Raw genomic sequence first — 23,281 nt, forward strand, 5'->3', positions numbered from 1 at the left:
TGACGTCGTGTAATAGTGTAAGCTGGTATTAAAAAAAATTTGTAGTAGATAACTGGTATCAGTGAAATACCATTTTCCAATTCTTGTGTTACAAACAAATGACAGAAACCAGGTGATAAAGTACATTTTATAATTGCTGAAAAAATATGGTCAATACTTACAAACTGGGTCAACTGCGAAAGTTACGCAGAATTACAATGATGCCTAAAAAAGAAACATGTTCAAAATCGATTGGAAACTAGACCAGGAAACAAGAATTGGCAGTCAGAAGTCAACATATACAAATTAGAATTGTGAGATGATAAAAAAGGTGTATCTTTAAGTTTTGTAATGTTTGTTGCACTCATTGTTTCTTGGGGCTGTTTTGTTACGTGTTTTATAGTAACAGTGTTAACAGTGCCATTTGTATGTGAATTTCCCATTTCAAATTTTCATACGATATTGTTTTACAAAGTTTAGTTTTCTTCACTGTATGCGCTATATAGTGGTTTAGTGCCTCGCTAATGCCAGATTTTTTTCACAACTTTTTACCCAATCTATCGATTTTTAACCCTTAATATTCGTGATGTTCGTTTGTTATATTTTTCGTAAGGGGTTGTTAGTAACTGTCTTTCCTATGCATGGAGTTGCGCTTCCGCCCATCATTTACGTTAGTCAACAGGACTTACACTTATAACTACCGTTACACTTAACGGTTCACTAACAAGTATCTCTACCAATTAAGCTGGCTATGAGCTCTGACACTCACACTTGTGGAGTGAATGGAACACACGGCGCTATTAGGGTAATTTACGTCAAGTGTCTCATCGTATTTCCTTATGGGCTCGGCACTTTCTATATCACGTGTTTATTCCCTAAGCAGGTATAACACCATAACACGTATTAATCTGCGACTGCTGTTCGATTATGTTGTCGACTACACACTGTATGTCGCGCGGGATTACCCTAGCGGTCGGAGGCGCTGCAGTCATGGACTGTGCGGCTGGTCCCGGCGAAGGTTCGAGTCATCCATCGGGCATGGGTGTGTGTGTTTGTCCTTAGGATAGTTTAGGTTAAGTAGTGTGTACGCTTAGGGACTGATGACCTTAGCAATTAAGTCCCATAAGATTTTACACACACGCATCACACACACTCACACACACACACACACACACACACACACACACACACACACACACACTGTATACCACAGAAGCATGTTTACTCACTATGGAGTTGATATAAAATATTTAATTATGACACACCTCACTTTCACATATGTAATTTTCATGCAACTAATTGGTACCTGGCTAGTTTCCAGTCGACCCTTCTTTCAATGAAAAAGTTCCATACATTTCTTTTCTCTTAAGTTCGTATGAGTCAATCCATCTAATCCTCAGCACTCCTCTGTAGTACCATATTTCAAAAACTTCTGTCTCCTTCGTGGTTTTGCTATTAATCGTCTAAATTCCGCATCCCTACAAGGGCACACTCGAAACAAATACTTTCAGAAATGGCTCCCTGACATTTAAATTAACACTGAAGAGCCAAAGAAACTGGTACACTTGCCTAATACCGTGTAGGGCACCTGCGAGCACGCAGATGCGCCGCAACACATGTGGCATGAACTTGACTAATGTCTGAAGCAGTGCTGGAGGGTAGTGAAACTATGAATCATGCAGGGCTCTCTATAAATCCGTAAGAGTACGAGGATGTGGAGATCTCTTCTGATCAGCACGTTGCAAGGTACCCCAGATATGCTCAGTGATGTTCATGTCTGGGGAGATTGGTGGCCAGTGGAAGTGTTTAAACTCAGAAGAGTGTTCTTGGAGCAACTCTGTAGCAATTATAGACGTGTGGGGTGTCATATTGTCATGCCGGAATTGTCTAAGCCCCTCGGAATGCACAATGGACATGAATGGATGCAGGCAATCACACAGGATGCGTACGTACGTGTCACCTGTCAGAGTCGTATCTAGACGTATCAGGGTCCCACATCACTCCAACTGCACACGTCCAACACCGTTACAGAGTCTCCACCAGCCTGAACAGTCCCCTGCTGAGATGCAGTGTCTTTAGATTCATGAGGTTTTCTCCATAACCTTACACGTCCATCCGCTCGATACAATTTGAAACCAGACTCTTCCGACCAGGCAACATAATTCCAGTCATCAACAGTCCAATGTCGGTGTTGACGGGCCCAGGCGAGGCATAAAGCTTTGTGTCGAGCAGTCATCAAGGGTACACGAGTGGGCCTTCGGTGCCGAAAGCTCATGTTGATAATGTTTGGGTGAATGGTTCGAACGCTGACACTTGTTGATGGGCCAGCACTGAAATCTGCAGCAATTTGCGGAAGGGTTGAACCTCTGTCATGTTGAATGATTCTCTTCAGTCGTCGTTGGTCCCGTTCTTGCAGGATCTTCTTACGGCCGCAGCGATGGCGGAGATTTGATGTTTTACCGGATTCCTGATATTAACGGTACACTCCTGACATGGTCGCACGGGAAAAATCTCCAGTTCATCGCCATCTCGGAGATCCTGTGTCCCATTGCTCGTCCGCCGACTATAACATGAAGTTCATACTCACTCAAAAATTTGATACTCTGCCATTGTAGCAGCAGTAACCGATCTAACAACTGCTGTTGTCTTATATAGGAGTATGCCGTATGTTGCCTGTTTACATATCGCTGAATTTGAACACACATGCCTGTACTAGTTGCTTTGACGTTTCAGTGTATATTAGATACAGAAATGCCTCACTTTCTCAGATACGTTTGTCTTACATTGCAGAGGACCAGAATTTACGCATGTTTTCGGGTGGTTCCAATAAGTTCATACTTTATGCCAATGATACGACTAAATTAATCTGACTATTGGTGTGTTAGCAAACAGTGTGAAATAAAAATAAGAGTTTCTAGATTCGTTTATTTCATTTTAGCGGTAGTGTAAACAGACAAAGATGTGTTTTACAACAATCAGTGACTAACACTGAGCCGATAAAAACTAAGAGCATGAGGAAATAAAGCAAGAAGTTAAGTAAGAAAATTATGTCACTAGACTCTTAAATTTAAAAAAATATAGCGATTTTTGAGAAAAATTTTTGATCTGAATGAATCTGACTACATATCAGTGATTGGTAGAGGGCATGAAGTAATTAAATGAATCTGTTTCTTGTGCTCTATGTTCTAGCTGATCAATGCCCAACATTACAGCGCAAAATTCTTCATCTCATAAATCACCATCACAGAGAACTGTATTCAGTTATTTCAATCGGAATCCCACATGCTGCATCTGGGGCCGCTTCTGGGATATCTGATCGACGGCGGCGGTATAGACGTCCGGCGGCTTTGTTGCAGACAGCGAACTGATGCATCTCATACGCTGCCACAGTCTGCTCCTATAAGAGAGCAAAGTTATTTGAAATGATTAGCAAAGAGAACATCCCATGAGCAACTTTCATCAAAGAATGTTCAAGTGTAGTTAATATTGAAATAATAAAAAAAAAACATACAGAGCTGCACAGTTCCCACTACACACGCCTAGAGTCTGGAAGGGAAGAATCTTTTACATTGGTACGGATGTGAGGAAATGGTCTGCGTTAAAAGGAGAAAGAAATCGTTTTAACTTTCACACTAATATTTATGTCTTCGTATTTAGTTCCCTCTAGCACGAGTTAGACTCATTTAATGTTAATATTAAAAGGACCACTTGTTATTACATTACTTTCAACTGCTTACTTACTCAGCAAATCACAGTTGTAGTCCAACCAGAATTTTTGGCCATGACTACGTACCCTCCGCAGTCACAGCTAATGCAAGGGCCAAGGAAGCAGGTTGGGCTGACACAGTTAGAACAGGGGCTACTTGTTGGTATGACAAGTATTAGCTCCAAGGTATCAAGCCGATTATTACCGGGTAGTTATAATTAACCTGACTTTACTCAGAGTGCTGCAGTGCAGGCTGTATACATCGCATGACGCTGAAACATCGTTGGTACATTCATTAATCGGTGCACTAACCGTGCATGCTGGATAAAATTATAGTTCCACTTTCTGCCACCAGGTGAGAATATAGCGCTCTAAGCAGTCAGAATGTGAAATATTTCCTATTTTGACGTCAGTATGCCGTTTGTCGCTTGGCGATGAATGTTGATTTCTTTTGTAAAATAACTGTTTGTGTAAAGAGTTAAGAAGAATCAAGTTCTCTGTACAAAACGCGATGACTGTTGTGAAGAAACACCGTATACTGGTGGTAAAGTTGTTTTATCGGAACGACAGCTCAATTACAGGAATGTTGCCGACAGTATCAGCTGCGAAAGGTCCCATGTCGATAAACGGGCTAAAGAGTATGATCAAGAAATTAGAAGACACGGGTGAATTAGGTGGTGCTGCTGCTACATGGGAGTAACTGAAGTTTCTGCAGCTGTTGCCGAGCATGAAAAACGTGCCTCAAATTCTGCAGCCAGTGCTCGAGCTGTGCCATGGGAATAATTGTCTCTCCCCTCGTGAACAGTTCAAACGACTTTGCAGTGCATTTTACACTAGTATCTCTACAAGATTCAGTATGTACACCAAATTAACCCCCAAGATAGGCTACAACATTGTGACTTTACCGTTTGTTTTTTGCGCGTATGGAAACGGATGAATATGACTGGGGAATATTATTTTTCTGGTCGAGGCATATCTTACTCTGCATGGTGTCGTGAATTCACAGAGCCATCGTATGTGGGGCTCTACTTTACCTCATGTTGTGCAGTAACATCCAGTGCACTCAACTTATGTGACTGTAAGGTGTAGTTTCACAAGCTCCTCCACTCTCAGGCCATTTTTCTTCGAGAAGATAATACCTCGAGGCCCTGCTAGCTGTACAGTGACATCTACCCTTTACAAGGATCTCATTGTCCAAAGGTGAGTCCAGCTCTTCAAGAATGCAACTGCTTCCACAACACTATCGTCATGCATGATGGGGCGACGCCACATGCTTCCTGCCAGGTGAAAGATTTGCTTCGAGTAACCTTAGGTAACGACCGGATCATCTCCAGGAAATTTCAAGATGTGTCGCCTTCCAGATCACACGACCTAAATCTATGTGCCTTCTGGTTGTGCGTAAATCTGAGAAACAATGTCTATCAGGGATGTATCCGGACTCTTTCTGATCTGACATATCGCCAGAATTACGCCAGATCTGCTGCGAGCAACTTTAGACACTGCATGTTGCTGAGTCGAGAGTCCATAATGAATACATTTTGTAGCTGGTGACCACATTCTAAAAAACTTTCCAGAACCAACGTTATCACGTATCTAATCTTCCTTTTCTTTTCCTGCACAACACCATATTCTGACACGTTACAAAAAATGGTTCAAATGGCTCTGAGCACTAAGCGACTTAACTTCTGAGGTCAGCAGGCCCCTAGAACGTAGAACTAATTAAACCTACCTAACCTAAGGACATCGCACACATCCATGCCCGAGGCAGGATTCGAACCTGCGACCGTAGCGGTCGCTCGGCTCCAGACTGTAGCGCCTAGAACCGCACGGCCACCTCGGCAGGCGACACGTTACAGCGTCATATCTTCTCCCAGTGGCAGTAAGTTATTTCTTTTTCAGCAAACTCCACGAGCGAAACGATTAATGAACATACGTTTCAGCGTCCTGAGATGTATAAGGCCACCACTACAGCACTCATAACAACATCAGTTTAATTGTAGCGACCTGGTACATGCTGCAACCGAAATGTAACAGCATTGACGCAGCAGAAAGGCAGAGCCGTTGCAGTCTGAGTGACTTAGTCGCTTCACTTCCGAGCCGTTGTTATATAGTGGCTTACGTGATAGAAAGTGATGATGTAGCAAAACAAGGACGAGCTAATTTCGTATAAATGTTTGTCATATTCAGTCACATCTATTGCAGTCTGCGAGCCAGCTGTGCGGAGGGGGTACCTGAAACGGTCCACAAGTCTGCGTGGATAAATAAATCACCACTTCCGGACTCTGCCATTTGCTAGTGGGCTGCAGTTCTGCTGCTTGTGCCAAGTACGCTATTGTGGACTTAACGCCCTCCAACTGGCAGGCAGCTGGAGACCTACTTCAGCTGCTGTAGGTCTCTTACTCTAGCGGTCGACCCTCCGAGCCTGGAGTCGGGCAACCACTCATCGCTTGTGATGGCAGATTCCATGCTGCTTGCCTTTGCTCCTTTGGGCGGACACTGTGGGACGTCTTGTCTGTGCCGTGAGCTCTTTGAGTGCAGCTCAGTCAGCAATCTTTAACTAGCGAACTTCTGCAGTCAGCTTGCCTTGGTGGCATCATCACTCTACTGCCTGCATAATTCTGCTGACGGTCGCACCTTTTAATGTGCTGCCTGCAACGTTCTTTTTGGGAACGTTGAATTCTCTGAGCATCAACACGACTGCTGGAGTTTATTGAGTAATAGTTGAAACTAAAATGATTGTACTGTTATTTTGAGTTTGATACGTTGGACGACTACCAGGTAGCATCCACGCAACGTTCCACTCCTTTCCCGTACATGATGAAGTACTACCAGCTTCCTGACACTAACAAGACAGTACCATCAACCACTGTAGTGGCCATCCACTCCTGGCTATTAGACTGTGAAGTGCATGACAGAGAGTATGTGCACAGGCCACAAGCTGACTTGACGATTTTACCTTGCAGTGTTGTCGTTTCCACCATACTTTCTTGCAAGTGGTAGTAGTGGATTTCTTGCGAGATGTACCACTGAGCATCCGCGATGAATTGTGGTCCCAACACGATGGCGCATCAGCAAATTGGACAGTTGGAGAGTCGAAACGTAAAATGTTCTCAGTGTCCTTTTTTTAGGGAATTACGTTATGAATGCTATCGTGTTCTCAGCACGTTGTTTCACGTCCCTAGACTGTTTCCGTGCGCCAAGCTATGGAGGAAGTCATTCAGATGTGCATTAGTACAGGGTGAGAATGATTGAACTATAGGAAAAACCATAAATTAGTTACAAACTACGGCGTGCACGCAACATGAAAACGTTACTACAGATATTCGGATTAAGGTTATGACATATTCGATATGCTTGCCATCATTGACGATGATGTGGCAAATAGCGAAATTCTGCATGACCCGCCGAAGAGTCGACGCTGTCGATGACCTCCTGAATGGCTGTTTTCAGCTCAGCAATGGTTTTGCGGTTATTGCTGTACATCGTGTCTTCAATACAGCCCCACAAAAAGGAGTCGTATGTTTTCATATCCGGAGAATATGGCGGCCAAACGAGGCCCATGCCAATGGCCTTTGGATATCCCAGAGCAAGACTGCAGTCCACAAAGAGCTCGTGTAGGACATGAAACACTCTCCTGCTCCGTCTCGCATGAACCACATCTTGCCGAAATCAGGGTCACTTTGAATAATGGGAATGAAATCATCTTCCAAAACCTTCACGTACCGTAGATTAGTCACGGTGCCATCAAGGAATATCGCACCGATTATTCCGTGATTGGACACTGTACACCACACAGTCACCCGTTGAGGGTAAAGAGACTTTCCGATCATGAAATGCGGATTCTCTGTTCCCCAAATGCGCCAGTCTTGCTTGTTGACGAACCCATCCAAATGAAAGTTGGCTTCGTCGCTAAAACAAACCGTATTCACATCAAAGTCCTGTTCGTCAGTTCTGTGGACAATAGTGTTGGTGAAACACAATCGCTGAGCCAGCCGCTGTGGCCGAGCGGTTCTAGACGCTTCAGTCCGGAACCGCGCTGCTGCTACGGTCGCAGGTTCGAATCCTGCCTCGGGCATGGATGTGTGTCACGTCCTTAGGTTCGTTAGGTTTAGGTAGTTCTAAGTGTAGGGGACTGTTGACCTCAGTTGTTAACTCCCATAGCGCTTAGAGCCATTTGAGCCACAACTGCCGCTCCATGGCCCTGGGACTTAACGGCTGATGGGTTTGAATTTTTTGTGGGAACAGAGGCAGACCTTCAACAACAATTTGTCGCAGTGTCTCCTGGTTGATTCTCACCTTCTGTGCAGCTCGTCCGATCGATTTCCTTGGACTGGTTTGAAACACAGCGTGTGTCTTCTCGATGTTTTCAGGCGTTTTCACCATTTTTGGGAGACCGACTTTTCCAACACTGTCATCAAGAATACTACCCGTTCTCTGAAAGCTACGAATGAAATTCTTGATAGTTAGCACACTTGGACCGGTTGTCTTCAGCTTTAACTCGGTCACAAATTTCCTTTTGAGTCGCAGTTGGACTCTTATTGGTCGCATAACAGGCCTTCACAAGCGCTTTACTCTCAGACAGGCTGTACCGTGACATGTTCATGTAGAAATGGCCGACAACAACGAGACTCGTGCAAATTCAGCCGTTCAGTTTGAATGACCTAATGCAAACCGTTCATACGTTATGACGATTTTGTCTCGTATAGTTCAATAATTGTCACCCTGTAGATAGCACACGGTCTTTGACTCAAGATATCAACTTTCTCTGGAGTTTATAAGTTAAAATATATGAGAAGTGGTTTTTGTTGATCACAGTTGTACTAGTTTAGAATACAATGCTGTATTTTTATACTTGTATTTACACAAATGAAACGTAGTGCCTCAGTATTAACGGCACTTGAAACAAAAGCTATCTTCCGACTGTTTTATAGATAACCGACATTTTTGAAACTAAGGCTGTGTACGAAATACAAGCTGAATCTTACAAAGAGGAAAACTGTAACTACACCCTGCTAGTAATGCTACTTATTTAAACAAATAGTGCTCTTACCAGGTTTGAACCGGCATCTTCATCGTCAGATGGCTATTCACGTTTATATTACGCTTGTTGCTGAAAAACAAATGTAATATGAAAATGAACAGCTTTCTAACAATGAACCTGTCGGTTCAAAAGTGGTAACGGCACTTTTTGTCTAAATAAATAGCATTGGAAGTGGCTTTCTTATTGGCACTTGGGATCAGTTACTCTACTAGTATGGCACTAAGACTTTCGTAAAGTCTTTATTTTCTAAATTGTCTCGTTTTTCGCGGTGATGCGGTGAGCAGGGTAATTCAGTGGTGTCAGACTACCTTTTCATTCTTTGGACGCAGACCAGTCATATACAAAGAGAGATACATTGTTTCTCCATTCTTCTCACAAATGTGGGATTTGGCATTCAGAACATTTTCACTTACCACTCTTCAGCTCCATTCGAGACCGTCCCAACTTAGGGCGGACTTCATGACTGCCTATAAATGTGAATAAGTTAGAAATTATTCATGATTCCCTAGATATACAGGTATTTTGAGTGATCTGATGTTATCGTTTCTCTTTTCACACCTTCAGCAACAAAATTTGGCGGCCCAGCACCGGGTGTGAAGAGCGAATCTTGTGCTTGTAATAACAGTACATTAACGACAGATTACTTTGTACTTTTATTAGTGTGTTAAAGGCCTCACTTGTCTTTACGTACTATTCCAGAAAACGCGAAAAGATCGTCAAATTGAGTTGTCGTAGGATTTTAGTTTCAATTATCGGAACGCTCCTGGCTCAGCTGTCCTTACAGATGCTTCATTTAGTTCACCTGCGCCAGCCATGATCCTGTTTTCTTATAAACTGGCATTGTAAGGAAACTTTCTGATACTGATAAAAAACTATGGCGGTCCCTTTCAACACCCCACTATGTTTCGCCACACAAACGTTTCTAGGACATGGCCAACAATAATTGTTCCAGACGACCTCCAAAGCCTCGTACTCAAAGTTCCCCGTTGATTGTTCAGGTATTGTCTTTATAATTTTCCTGTCATGTATCCTCGTTTCTGCCGACTATTTAATCGTATGCAGTGGAGTGTGTGATAATTTATCCAGCCCTTCGTTGGAACTTAAAGTTGATAACAGAACAGAAGCTTTGTTGGTTGGTGGCTCCATTGCGGTGTGAAATGTCAACAGAATTAACTTGCAAGAAACGTGATGTAATTATGTTATGAATAATGAAATGCTGTTGTGAACACTTACATTCGGTAGTTAACCACAATGCGTTTCCGCCAATGTAACACCGCCAGGCGGCAAAGTCTGCTCTTCTACATGAACTTGTTTAGTCCACTGTATTGACGCTTCTATGCCGCTGCTGAAATTTTAATCAGGTCTGTGTTCACAGAATGTTGAATGTAATCTTTATACTCCTGTTTGCATTCGAATACTGTAATTCATTTCGGTCTCTCTGAAATGGTGTCAGTTACTTGGACGTTGTGAGGAATAAAACACACGTGAAATTGCAACACGTTATTTTGTCTTTGTCACAATAACTGAAGCCGCGATGCATTGTACGAAGACGCCAGACAGAAACGTGTTCCTCCTGTTTCACATCAGATCAGACATAGTTGTTTTTTAAACCTCAGGACTGAAATAAAAACAACACTAACCACCACTCTACAGGCTGTCAGGACGTCGTTATAAAATGATGGTGACATAAACACACAGTCTCTGAATAAAAATCCGAAAGGCTTCAGAGCCATGTTGGTGGGGAATAATTATGAGGCAAAATGATTACACAATGGAGTGCGCAAAAAGCAAACGAAGAGGACTAAATATACTGCAATTAGAGGCGTTAGAAAATGTAGAAACAATCTTGGGACTGTTAAACAAAGGACGATACTAGCAAAATAACAAGAGATATTATTAATCCGAAGTGGTCCCAAACGAACAGTGTACATATAACGAAATATTTCGCAAACTACACATAAACTTCAGCAGGGTATAAACAGATGGAAGTCTTAACTTGGGAATAGTGTACTGGAAAGACAGATCGTAGGTCGCTGAGAAATGGAGGTGCTATAAGTGGATGTGTAAAGAAAGTGAGAAGGAAATGCTTGTGAGCAAAAGTGTGTAAGCTAGTTGTGTTTGTTATGTTTATAATTAACAGAGATTTCATTGATTATATATTGCCCTTCAAATCGTCTCTGCATACTTATTATGAAAAACCCTCTTGAAAATTTGAATCCGTTCATGGTATTTTTCATTTGACAAAAAATATTTTTCTCCCGATTAGACTTTTCTGTGTCAAATCAACTATTTCAGTGCAGCGAAGTAGATGTGCAATTAAGCAGTCACTAATTTAATTAGAAGGTGCAGTGTTATTTCCCTGTTTATTCTTCCTAGCAATTCTCCACTTGGAAGTTCATTAACATTTCTATGAAGCTTCAAAGTTCAATTTCGTCCAGTTTCTTCCCGGTACTGTTCTCACTGCCAGTGATTCATTCCATTCAGTGCTGTGATTTAAATGCTTTTTCTAAAATCTTAATCGTCAGTTTGTTTATTACTTATACCAAAATACTGCTGTTATTTAAACCGAGCGAGATGCACAGTGATTAGCACATTGGATTCGCATTCAGGACAACGGTTCAAATCCGCCTCCTGCAATCCAGATTTAGATATCCGTGAGTTCCCTAAATTCACGGCCGATTTCCTTCCCCATTCCTGGAACATTCTGAGCTTGTGGTCTGTCCTAAAGACCTCGATATCGACGTGGCTACTCTTCCTTCTTTCCTTTCTTTTATTTAATAATGTCTCTGATGATGACCTTCCTTTGGCTCTCTTACATAAACTTGTATCCTTGATGATAGAATGCTTCATAGGTTTCTCAGGTCACTTCGAATGTTGATATTCAGGATGTCATTATTACACACGGTATGTCGCTATTCTCTTTCCTTCAACTTTCATCACATCCAAGTTTGTTTTTTTCTTGACAAAAGTTCCATACTACTTACTCTGTCCACTCCATTTCTCTGTCTGTAGTGATTTTCAGCTACTCACAAACTGAAATATCCATCATTGATAAACAGGAGTTCAGAACCAGAAACTTAAACAGGAACTGTTGTAAGCAAAATGTATTCCGTTCTCTGTTCAGAACAAAGATGAATGTAACTAATGCACAACATTCGAGTGGAAGTCTATCGAACAGGGACGTAATACACTGGAGCACCAAAGAAACATTAAGTACTCAAAGATGTCGCCACCCATTTCGATGCACTTACGTATTAGCATATGGAAAGATTCGAAAAACTGAGAAGTGTTTCCAGCGTAATCGCTGACATGCATTGGTGGTACTCTGAACCGTGTTACCGGGCGTTAGTGGCACTTCATTATAAACTTCACTCTTCGAGTAATGCCCCAAACAAAAGCCAGGTGACGTAAGATCTGGCAGTATTGCAGGCCAAGGCACTGGACCGCCTCTTCCGACTCCCCGACGGTTGCGCACGCGATCTGACACTTCCCGTGCTGATACAGAAAAATGTGCTGTGCGTGCTGAGCCACAATCATGTTGAAACCACATTGTTGACAGCCCAACGGAAGATATGCAAGCAATGTGGCAGATCTACATCTACGTGATTACTCTGCTGTTCACAATAAAGTGCCTGGCAGAGGGTTCAGTGAACCACCTTTAAGCTGTCTCTCTACCGTTCCACTCTCGAACGGCTGGCGGGAAAAACGAGCACTTACATTTTTCTGTGCGAGCCCTGATTTCTCTTATTTTATCGTGATGATAATTTCTCCCTCTGTAGGTGGGTGCGAACAGCAAGTTTTCGCAATCGGAGGAGAAACCTGGTGATTGAAATTTCATGAGAAGATCCCGTCGCATCGAAAAACGCCTCTTTTTTTATGATTTCCACTCCAATTCATACACTTATCGTGTCTGTCGTGCTATCTCCCCTATTTCGCGATTATACAAAACGAGCTGCCCTTCTTTGTACTTTTTCTACGTCATCCTTCAGTCCCATCTGATGCGGATCCCACACCGCACAGCAAAACTCCAGAGCAAGACCTGGCCAAACGATCACATCCATGCGTACTTTCCATAATAACCACCGGCCAACGTAATACTCACAACAGCAGACTAGCGACGCAGGAGCTGCGCAAGGAGGTGGAGGAGAAGAGACTGGATGTGTTCTGACTGCAGGAGTCGTACTCCCAAGCTGAAAAAACAGCATTTGCAGCCGCGACATGACAAGTAGTCAGCATAGGGGAAGACCAGAAAGCGGCGATAATAATAACAAACAAAGTCCTGCGGGCTACGATACTCTCAAAAATGGTTCAAATGGCTCTGAGCACTATGGGACTCAACTGCTGAGGTCATTAGTCCCCTAGAACTTAGAACTAGTAAAACCTAACTAACCTAAGGACATCGCAAACATCCATGCCCGAGGCAGGATTCGAACCTGCGACCGTAGCGGTCTTGCGGTTCCAGACTGCAGCGCCTTTAACCGCACGGCCACTTCGGCCGGCCTACGATACTCTCACTGTACACAACTAGTCACTGTAACGTCGTGGAGTTGCAATCTCCCGTGGGAGTAATCACACTAGTTAACATGTACTTCCAGTACGGTGATAACATCGAGACACATCTTGACCACCTGACTACAGTAATCACGGCGTTGCAGGGACGAAAAATGATAATAACTACTGACATTAATGCAAAATCCCGCTTATGGTACAGCAGTACAAGGGACACAAACGGAGAAGAGGTAGAAGAATTCATCATTACCTTGCAACTAGTGGTGGCCAACAAGCCCAGCAACCCTCCTACCCATGCTGCGGGAGGAGGACAAGGCACAAACATTGATGTGCCCTTAGTCACACCAAACGCAGTTAACATCATTCACCAGTGGAAGGTTGAAGAAAATGCCACCAATAGCGACCACAATCTCATAACTTTCAACCTAGGTGATAGAGAGTGCATGTGGGCCATGGGGGGATGGGAGGCGCAAATGAATTATAAAAGAGTTGATTGGGAACGCCTAGCGAGGGAGTGCGACATTTCTGCTTTGCCAGAGGGTGACATGCATCATGACATAGACGTGAACGAGAGAGCTGAGGAACTGGTGAGTGCAGTGACCGGAGCGGTGAGGGCTGCTGTACCAACTAGGAGGAAGGCCATGGCGGCCTTTCCTCACCATGGTCGGCCGAACTCGGGGATATGCACTACCAGCGCAGTGTAGTCTAGCAAAGATGGTTGCTGCACTATCGGAAGGCTAAGCTAAGGTTCCAAAAGGAACTAAGAGCGGTAAGAACAAGAAGCTGGGAGAATTACGTCGTGAACAAATAAGCTTCAGACACCCTATAAATTAGTTAGATAGAAGATCCGCTCTTCTAAAGAGTTGTCAACAGGCAGGCATGGGGACTGGTTGACGGAATCCTGGTGGGAGACTGCAAAGATCCTGCTCCAGTCTCTGTTGCCTGACGATGGCGCGGATGGGGAAACTGAAGGGCAACGTCAGCTACGATATGATGACCTTGGCGAATATAACAATGATCGGCACTCTACCACTTTCTAAAGAGGAGGTGGCTGCCCACATAAGATCGCTAAAGAGCTCCTGGGCCAGACGGCATTGTGCCGGGGGTGGTGCAATTCTTAGCCCCCACCCCCAGCTAATTACACCACTCACTCACCTATACAACGGGTGCCTCAGGCAGGGAAATTTCCCGAAGATCTTGAATATCGCGAATGTTGTGATTATCAAAAAAGGACCTGACAAAGACCCGGCAGAAACGAAATCATACAGACCTATATGTTTGTTGGATCTACCTGGGAAGATACTAGACAGACTGGCTGCACACCGAGTGCTGTGCGGGATGAGCAGCAGGCAGTTCGGCTTCAGGCCTGGGCGATCGGCATCTGATGCAATCACCCTGGCGGCTGAGGTCTGTGGTATCATGGTAGATATCAGTCGTGCCTTCGGCAACCTGTGGTGGCCTTCGCTCTCCTCCTGCTTGCGAGAGAAAGAGTGTCCAGGGCCGCTATATAGGTGCCGGAGGAGCTATTGCGAGGATCGGGAGGTCTGGCTACCATCCCCTAGCGGGAGAGTGGGAAAATCGATAACAAAAGGATGCCCCCAGAGCTCCGTTTTAGGTCCCCTGTTCTGGGACATCCACATGGAGCCCTTACTGGGTAACTTACAACAAATTGAACAAGTCCTGGAGGTGATAGCCTACACGGATGACCTCCTCCTGTTGGTTGGCAGCCGTAGCCGTGAGGACATAGACCCCAAAATAGGAAGGGCTATAGATAAACTGCAACTTTGGTGCCAGAACACAGAGATGAAAATATCACTAAGTAAACCAACTTACCTTCTGCTAAAATGACAGCTGATCAGCAATCCCACTGTGAGAATCGAGGGCTCACCTGTTCTTCGGCGACGTGAGACACAATACCTGGGAATCATCATTGACGAAAGGTGGAACTTCGGGAAAGACATTGACACCATAACCCAGACAGCCCTCCAACCACTGAACAATCTCATCTCCATTGGACATAAAAGATTTCATCTTCCCCCTCACCTCATAAAATTATATCATTATAGTATCCTGACATCAATAGTGGGTCACAGCTCAGGAGTCTGGGTGCACAGGCTCATGAGTGTAGTGCCCGCCATGACAGTGAGAAGAAATCAGAGAAACATGGTAGTGAAATCTGTGGGTGCCTACAGGACATCTCCAAGGGGATCCCTATTAGTCATAATGGGGCTCTGCCCCCCTGGACATCAAAATCAGAGAACAGGCTGTGTGGTTCTGGGCCAAAAAAGGGAGTGCCGCGAAAATAGAAGACATATTAGGCATTGGGGTAAGGCTGAGATAAGGTGAAGAGACAGCAATTATGGCAGGAATCGTGGGAAGCAGAAGAAACAGACCGTAGAACATTTGAATCCCTACTGAATGTAGGGAATGACTGGGCATGAAGTACTTTGAACCAACCCGAGGATTGTTCCACTTTCTCACTGGTCATGGGCCGTACTCGACATATCTATGTCGGTTTGGGAAGAGGGCTACACTCGCTTGTGAATGTCGTGTATCAGAGGGTACTCCCGATCATGTGGTCTACGAGTGCCCCCTTTTCAATGAGTAGCATCTACATTAAGTGACCAACTACCCCACCATGACACCTATCACTTACTCAGACGAGAAGATATTTTTCAAACTCTGAATAAATTGGCTAACGAGGTATCTCCAGAAGTGTTAAAAGAATACCTGAAGGACATTTACCAACTAACAACCTGAGACACACTTAATACCATCTGTGTCCAGTACCCTATTCCTATACCGCCTGTGCGTGGACAAGCTGACTTTCTTCACAGTCTGTAATCAGCCGCATACAGGACTAGGGGGAGTGGGGTACAACACCACCCATATAGGACAAGCACCGTATATGACATAAAATAGAATTAGTTAGTAGGACTTAGAATTAGGAAACTTAGTTAGGAACCTGCAGCGATTAACATCTTTGGCCCGCCCAGTGTCAGGGGCAAGCTCATCGGGATTAACTCGATGGGCAACGCTCTATACGTAGGTTTGTAAACTGCTGACACACCTGTGACGCTGCAGGCAGTAGTTATGCGTAGGTATTATAGAAAAAATATATTAATAATAAATTAGTTGCCCATTGTTAATTTAGTGATGGCTGTAGCTCTCTTAATGAATTTGTAATTAGCTGCAATCAAGGTTTGTATAAAATTTAGGACACATTAATCAAATAGGAAGTGGGTTAAGATTGTATAAGTATAAATTTGTGAACAAAAAATTTAAAAAAATACTCCAGAATAGGACAATCGAGGTGTAAGCAGTCTCCTTAATAGACCTGTTTCATTTTCTAAGTGTTCTGCCAATGAATCGCAGTCTTTCGTTGGCTCTAACCACAACATTGTCTATGCGATCCTTCCAATTTAGGGTATCTGTAATTGTAATTCCTGAGTATTTAGTTGAATTTACAGCCGTCAGAATCGGTAATCGAAATTTAGTGGAATTCTTTCATTACTCACTTGAGTAACTTCACACTTTTCTTTATTCAGGGTCAATTTCCCACCATACAGATATCTTATCTAAATCATTTTACAATTCGTTTTGGTCATCTGATGACTTAACAAGACGGTAAATGACATCATCATCTGCAAAGAATCTAAGACGGCTACTCAGATTGTCTCCTATGTCGTTAATATAGATCAGGAACAATTGAGGGCCTATAGCACTTTCTTGGGGAACGCCGGATATTATTTCTGTTTTACTCGATGACTTTCCGTCCATTTTACGAACTGTGACCTTTCCGACAGGAAATCATGAGTACAGTCGCACAACTGAGACGATATTCCATAGTTACGCAATTTGGTTAGAAGACGCTTGTGAGGAACGGTGTAGAAAGCCTTCTGGAAATCTAAAAATATGGAATCGACTTGACAACCAATGTCGATAGCACTCATTATTTCATGAGTATAAAGAGCTAGTTGTGTTTCATAGGAACGATATTTTCTGAATCCGTGCTGACTATGTGTCAACAAATCGTTTTCTTCGAGGTAATTCATAATGTTCGAACACAGAATATGTTCCACAAGTTCTGTATTTACACCGTTTAAGATGCAATCGATAAAGAATTTACCAATGAGTTTGTCACTAATTTCTCCATTCCAAACAGTCACTTGCCACGGAGGCGTAACCATTGTGGTTTTCAACCTTCCAATAACGCATATTCTGTCGATTATTCTTATGGTTGTTGGTGGAGGTCGATATCAGAGAAGAACAGTCGAAGAGAGGAACTAGCATCTCTTCTTATTTGCTCAAGCGACCAATGGCAAAATCGCTTAGGTTCTGGAAATCATTGGAATAAAGTTCCTGATATTGGGAAGTGTGTAACGGGTCGGCCAACACTAAGCTGGCAACTCTCGCTACACGACGTAATTTCGGTGTTCTAAAGTGGGGGCTATGATTCACTGTAGCTAACATCACGGTTTCAGTGTTCTTTCAAGTAAATGTACTTCAACGGTTCCTTTTCCCTTTTCCATGGCTGTGCAGTTCCCGCAGTGATGAAGTTTCCAATGACCCGACAAAGAGAAGCGTGTGATCGCACCCTCTTGAGGTAACGTTGAGTATAAAGGACTACTCCACTATCGATATTCCTGTCACGATTCCATAAATTTAAACTATTCCACTTTTATCTTCTGTAGTAAACCTATCAATATAAGTATCTAACTAATAATGCAATCTGGTTATGAAGGAACGAATTTAAGAAATGAGGGATGACGTACACGCAGATAATGAATGAATGAATTTTTCGAAACACCGACACGGACAAAACTCCAAAATACTTGGTTTGCTACACTTGTCTGTTTCTATGTCTTTCGTTGGTTGATTTGTTGATTCGGAGGTGAGGACCAAAGGAAGTCGGCCGTACCCTTTCAAAGGAACTATCAGGGCATCTGCCTGAAGCCATTTAAGGAAATGATAGAAAACCTTAATCAGGATGGCCGCACGCTGGTTTCAACCGTCGTCCTCCCGAATGCGAGTGCAGTTTTCTAACCACTGCGCCTCCTCGCTCGGTCAATGCTTTTCGTCTAGTGCATTTTGGAACTCATTTTTATTACTTGTCGACTATAGCTCCATCTGTCACGCCACGACAATTTTTGTTTTGCATACAGAAGTATAATCGGATTGTACAATAAGATTACAATGAAATGAACACCCTTAGCTGCTTACAGGCGTTGACATACGACAACGGGGACAGATGGAATTGTGTGCCCCGACCGGGACTTGAACCCGGGATCTCCTGCTTACATGGCAGACGCTCTATCCATCTGAGCCACCGAGGACACAGAGCATAGCGCGACTGCAGGGATTTATCTCTGGCACGCCTCCCGCGAAACCCACATTCTCAACGTATTGTCCCACACTACATTCGTAGTGCCCCCGCTCATTATACTCATTACTCGCGGCGCGTTGCCGATTCCCGTAAGAGTTCGGGCACTGTTTGTGCATTCGCACAGAAGAAGAAGATGGTCAACTGGCCGGTGAGCCTTAACTATATATATATACTAAGATGGTATCTGTTCTTTCGAACATGTCCGAAAGAACAGATACCATCTTAGTATGTGTATATTGTATAATAAGAAACAGGATTTCCCTATTTAAAATTCGAAAGCTGCCCTGTGTATGGGGCAACGGGTGAACAATGGTATCGCACGATAGCATTTTTAAAAATATTGAACACGTATTTCTCCGATTCTTTAGGGTGTAGTTATTTAGTAATAACACGCATTTTACCTATTATCATGGTTTGTGACACAGTACTGCGATGACGTCGAAATCGTGGCTGCGGGATCGAGTCCTTGTAATGAAAAACTATGAATAAGTTACTTAGCTTAGTTAATAAGAGGAAGGGAAACAGTAATTAAACATTCCTTATCACCATGTGCAAATGCCCTATATTAAGTCCGTAAAAGCTCTGGCTTCTAATAGGTTGAAGGTATATGTAACTGTTGATGGTCATCTATTTATTGAATATACCGTTAAATACAGGAACCTGACTGGCGTTTTTCTAAAGGACTAGGTTATCGGTAGCACTTTGTTTCATCTTCGCTCCACTTCTCGTTCCTTCCCTGTCAGTGTCTACTCAAATGCAACACGAAACTGCACTACTGTTTCATGGTAGGTAGAATGAAGGGAAAAGTAAAGCACGTGTACTAGGAACTTACCAAAGTGAGTTGTATGATAATATCTCTGTTACACTGATAGCTCATCGTTGAACTCAAAGATGGTTTAGACTTTCGAGATAACGGCGTAACTCCGTGCGCATACCTGTGGAAGTACAGCAACTCCAGGGCGAGTACTGCGATGGCGCCGGCTATGCCGTACTGAAGCACGAGCAGCGCGGGGTAGAAGTCCATGATGCCGACACTGACGAAGCCGCTGACCATGTTCTCGCAGACGGGTCTCTGGGGCAGCCACAGCCGGCGCTGCCGCGTCAGGATCCCAACCTCGCGCTGCCAGCCCACTCTGCGCAAGAGGGGATGGTTGGCTCACCTCAGAGACGTTGCCCGCAGTTGGCGACCAAACGTCAGGAGGAAAGAAAATGAAATTCTTTTATACGTTGTATCGATGAAAATTGTGATTGTAGACAGAAACAAACTGCAGCGTGTACCAATTAACCAGCGCCGTCTGGCGGTCTAGTCATTTGGCTTCCAAAATTTTCCCCTGGTAGCAGTTCGCACTTGTCTCGTGCTCGAGAATTTTGACGTGATAAAATGTATCTAATGTTTTTATATGACTGACATAGAAATGGTAAGGTAGGAAGCCATATTCGAGTCGCTGTAATAAGTCTCTTATCAACGGTGACATATCTCATATTTTCGTATCGTCTGATATCAGTTTTAGTTGTATCTTTGTAGCCTTTGAAAATGACGGGAGTCAACCGCGTAAAGTTGATGAAAAATAAAAGAGTGGTCAAGACATAAGTAAAGTTATTAAAAGTGCATCAGAAGGAATAATTTCTACTGTTTGACCCGGTCTCTTAGCCCAGAAGTTTTAATTAATGAAGACGGCAGCCGTGAAAGCGTACTCGTTATGATTCTACATTCTAAGGTGGACGAGTATTAGCTGTTAAATTTCGGTGAAATAGAGGATAGGCTGTGGTGGGCACCACGAGTTATAGAGTCTGAGAATACCAGAAATCAGAACTGCATTGTCACCAGCGACCTACTGCGGACTGTTAACGAAGGTACGAATGTATGGAATAGGTTCCAACATATGTGAGCGCCTCGAAGACTTGTTAAGTAATACAAACACATATTGTTTTCGAAGGTGAGAGCTCGTCAGGACAAAGGTATCATCAGGAGTGCCCTACGGAACTGCGTGGAATTTAAGACAGCTACTGTAAAGCATGAAACTTTTGGAAGGTAGGAGACGAGGTACTGGCAGAACTGAAGCTGTGAGGACGGGTCGTGAGTCGTGCTTGGGTAGCTCAGATGGTAGAGCACTTGCCCGCGAAAGGCAAAGGTCCCGAGTTCGAGTATCGGTCCGGCACACAGTTTTAATCTGCCAGGAACTCTCATATCAGCGCACACTCCGCTGCAGAGTGAAAATCTCATTCTGGTACCGAGCGAGGTGGCGCAGTGGTTAGCACACTGGACTCGCATTCGGGAGGACGACGGTTCAATCCCGTCTCCGGCCATCCTGATTTAGGTTTTCCGTGATTTCCCTAAATCGTTTCAGGCAAATGCCGGAATGGTTCCTTTGAAAGTGCACGGCCGATTTCCTTCGCAATCCTTCCCTAACCCGAGCTTGCGCTCCGTCTCTAATGACCTCGTTGTCGACGGGACGTTAAACACTAACCACCACCACCACCATCATTCTGGTAATGTAAAGCATCTTCAGTAGAAGAACAATGTTCATCATGGGTAAGTAAATATAAACGTCTGTAGATAAGGAGAACACGAATGTACTCTCAAAAACATGTATTAGAGGCATAATTTGTTGGCATAGCCTGTCAGGAAAGGGGTCCCCACTCATATTACCCCACTAATATTATCGTCATCAACGACATAGTTTCGACTTCATGAGCTGAAAAATCTGCTGTCGCGTCACATGACTAGGTGACTAGGCGATCGGCGAGTTTAAGTAAGTACGGGAATTACGGCTGCGTGTCATCGTAGGTTCCCATGACTGATGTACTTTCAAGTTGGTCTAGTGAGTGGCAATTAGCTCTAAATGTAGAAAAATTGTAAGTTAACGAGAATGAGTAGGATAAAGAAACCCGTAATATTCGGATACAGTATTAGTAGTTTTCCACTTGACAGTCACACCGTTTAAATATTTGTGCATAAAGTTGCAAAGCGATATGAAGTGGAGTGTGCATGTAAAGACAGTAGTACGGAAAGTGAATAGGCAGCTGTGGTTTGTTTGGAGAATTTTGTGAATGTATGATTCATCTGTAAAGGAGAATACTGTTCGAGTATTTGGTAAGCACTCTAGGTCCGACTGAAGGAAGACATCGAAGCAGTTCAGAGGTAGGCTGATAGATTTGTTACTGGCAGGTTCGAACAACACGCAGATGTTACGAACTCGCGTCGGACACTCAAATGGGAATGCCTGAAGGGAAGGTGAAATTCTTTTTGAGGAACGCTATTGAGAAAATTTAGAGAACTGGAACTGAATCTGACTGCAGAACGATTTTACTGCCTCCGACATACATTGTGCGTAAGGACCACTAAGATACGGTACGAGGATTTAGGGCTCATACGGAGGCATATAGATAGTAGTTTTTTCCTCGCTCTTTTGTGAGTGGGACAGGAAAACAAATAGCTAGTGGTCGTAGAGGGTACCCTCCGCCACGCACCGTGCAGTTGCTTGCGGAGTATGTGTATATACGTAATGTAAAATGTTAATGAGGGTAGTAGCAGGAAATAACCATATATGACCTGTTAGTAAGCCTAGAATTATTTACCAAGAGGTTTCTCAAGTAAATCTCATGTGGTGTAAAGAGACTAAGTTCGCTGGGAGGAATGTATGTGTTGAAGTTTAGGTCTGTGGGAGCAGTGAGTGATTCGTGTTATGATCATTAGCTTTGTTTTGGCAGAATTCATGTGCTAGAGCAGGTGCGGCCAAACAGCGCTCCGGCCGTGCTCCTGGCTATCGCTCCCAGCGCAGCGGTGAGTGTGGCTTACAAGGGGACCATCACACCTGTTAATTACCGACTTTAATGAGTCTAGGTACGTTGTAGAATGTAGAGGGTCTGTTCTGATTACCTCACTAGCGGCTTTTCATGCCACGGTCCCTAGTGCCCGAGAAAATCGATGTTGAAGTTTTAGGTGTGCCTCCTGTACCTGTAACGTTAGTCTTTTTCCTCGTGGTTGTAATGATACTAACGTTGCAGGATAGGAGATACGGAACTAGGTTCTATCGCACTGAAAGCTGCTAGCCATATACTCTGGACAACTTCTTCTACAGCGTGATTAACAGGTCTCATGACCCCGTCGCTAGGAGCGAGGATGGAAAGAAAAAGGAAAGCTACAGGCGGGTGCAGGTGGAGCAAGTCAGTTGGTTTGTAACAGGTTGCTAAATAATACCAATTGTGTAAAAGTAAAATTATGTTTAACATTAGGACTATCAAGGACTCTAGGCACTTGTCCAGTAAGTAGGAAAAGTGGAGATGTCACATCATTCGATACTGGACGGGAATTGATTTATTTTTCGTACAGTTTGGATGCGACACGAAATGCTTGATATACTGTCACACTTTTGTGAGCTGGAAAATATTCATTGGAACGTCATTACAACTCCATCCGTACAGACTATATGATGCACTTGTCTTCTGACAAACGAGTGTGAATGCTGTCTGAACTGAAGGCGGCCCCTGGAGCAAAAATTAAGGGTAAACAGAGCAGTGAAGAATATTTTTATGGCCGGCATTACCAATTATTTGAATTCATTCTTTTAATGAAAGGCGAGAACCATTTGGTAACAATATGGCGGGCAAGCCTGATACAATTAAAAAAATTACTCCCAATTATGAAATTGCAGAATAC

At 43.6% G+C, this 23,281-nt stretch overlaps 1 protein-coding gene and 1 non-coding gene across 2 annotated transcripts in view; both read right to left on the bottom strand.

Annotated features, from left to right (window-relative positions):
* Positions 1-3,128: 3,128 nt before the first annotated feature.
* The window catches only part of LOC126456647 (ionotropic receptor 75a-like), a 198,854-nt gene continuing 178,701 nt past the window's right edge, over positions 3,129-23,281 (bottom strand). The window contains exons 9-10 of the mRNA XM_050092393.1: positions 19,557-19,754; positions 3,129-3,376 (exon numbers count right to left, since the gene is read on the bottom strand). Of these exons, the coding sequence (XP_049948350.1) occupies positions 3,241-3,376; positions 19,557-19,754 (334 nt within the window). The 3' untranslated portion in view covers positions 3,129-3,240. The remainder of the gene's footprint in view (positions 3,377-19,556; positions 19,755-23,281) is intronic.
* Trnat-ugu (transfer RNA threonine (anticodon UGU)) lies at positions 18,498-18,571 on the bottom strand. The gene has a single exon. It is a non-coding gene; the product is annotated as a tRNA-Thr (tRNA).

This window comes from Schistocerca serialis, chromosome 1 (genome assembly GCF_023864345.2).
Source record: "Schistocerca serialis cubense isolate TAMUIC-IGC-003099 chromosome 1, iqSchSeri2.2, whole genome shotgun sequence".
NCBI classification, from domain to species: Eukaryota; Metazoa; Arthropoda; class Insecta; order Orthoptera; family Acrididae; genus Schistocerca; species Schistocerca serialis.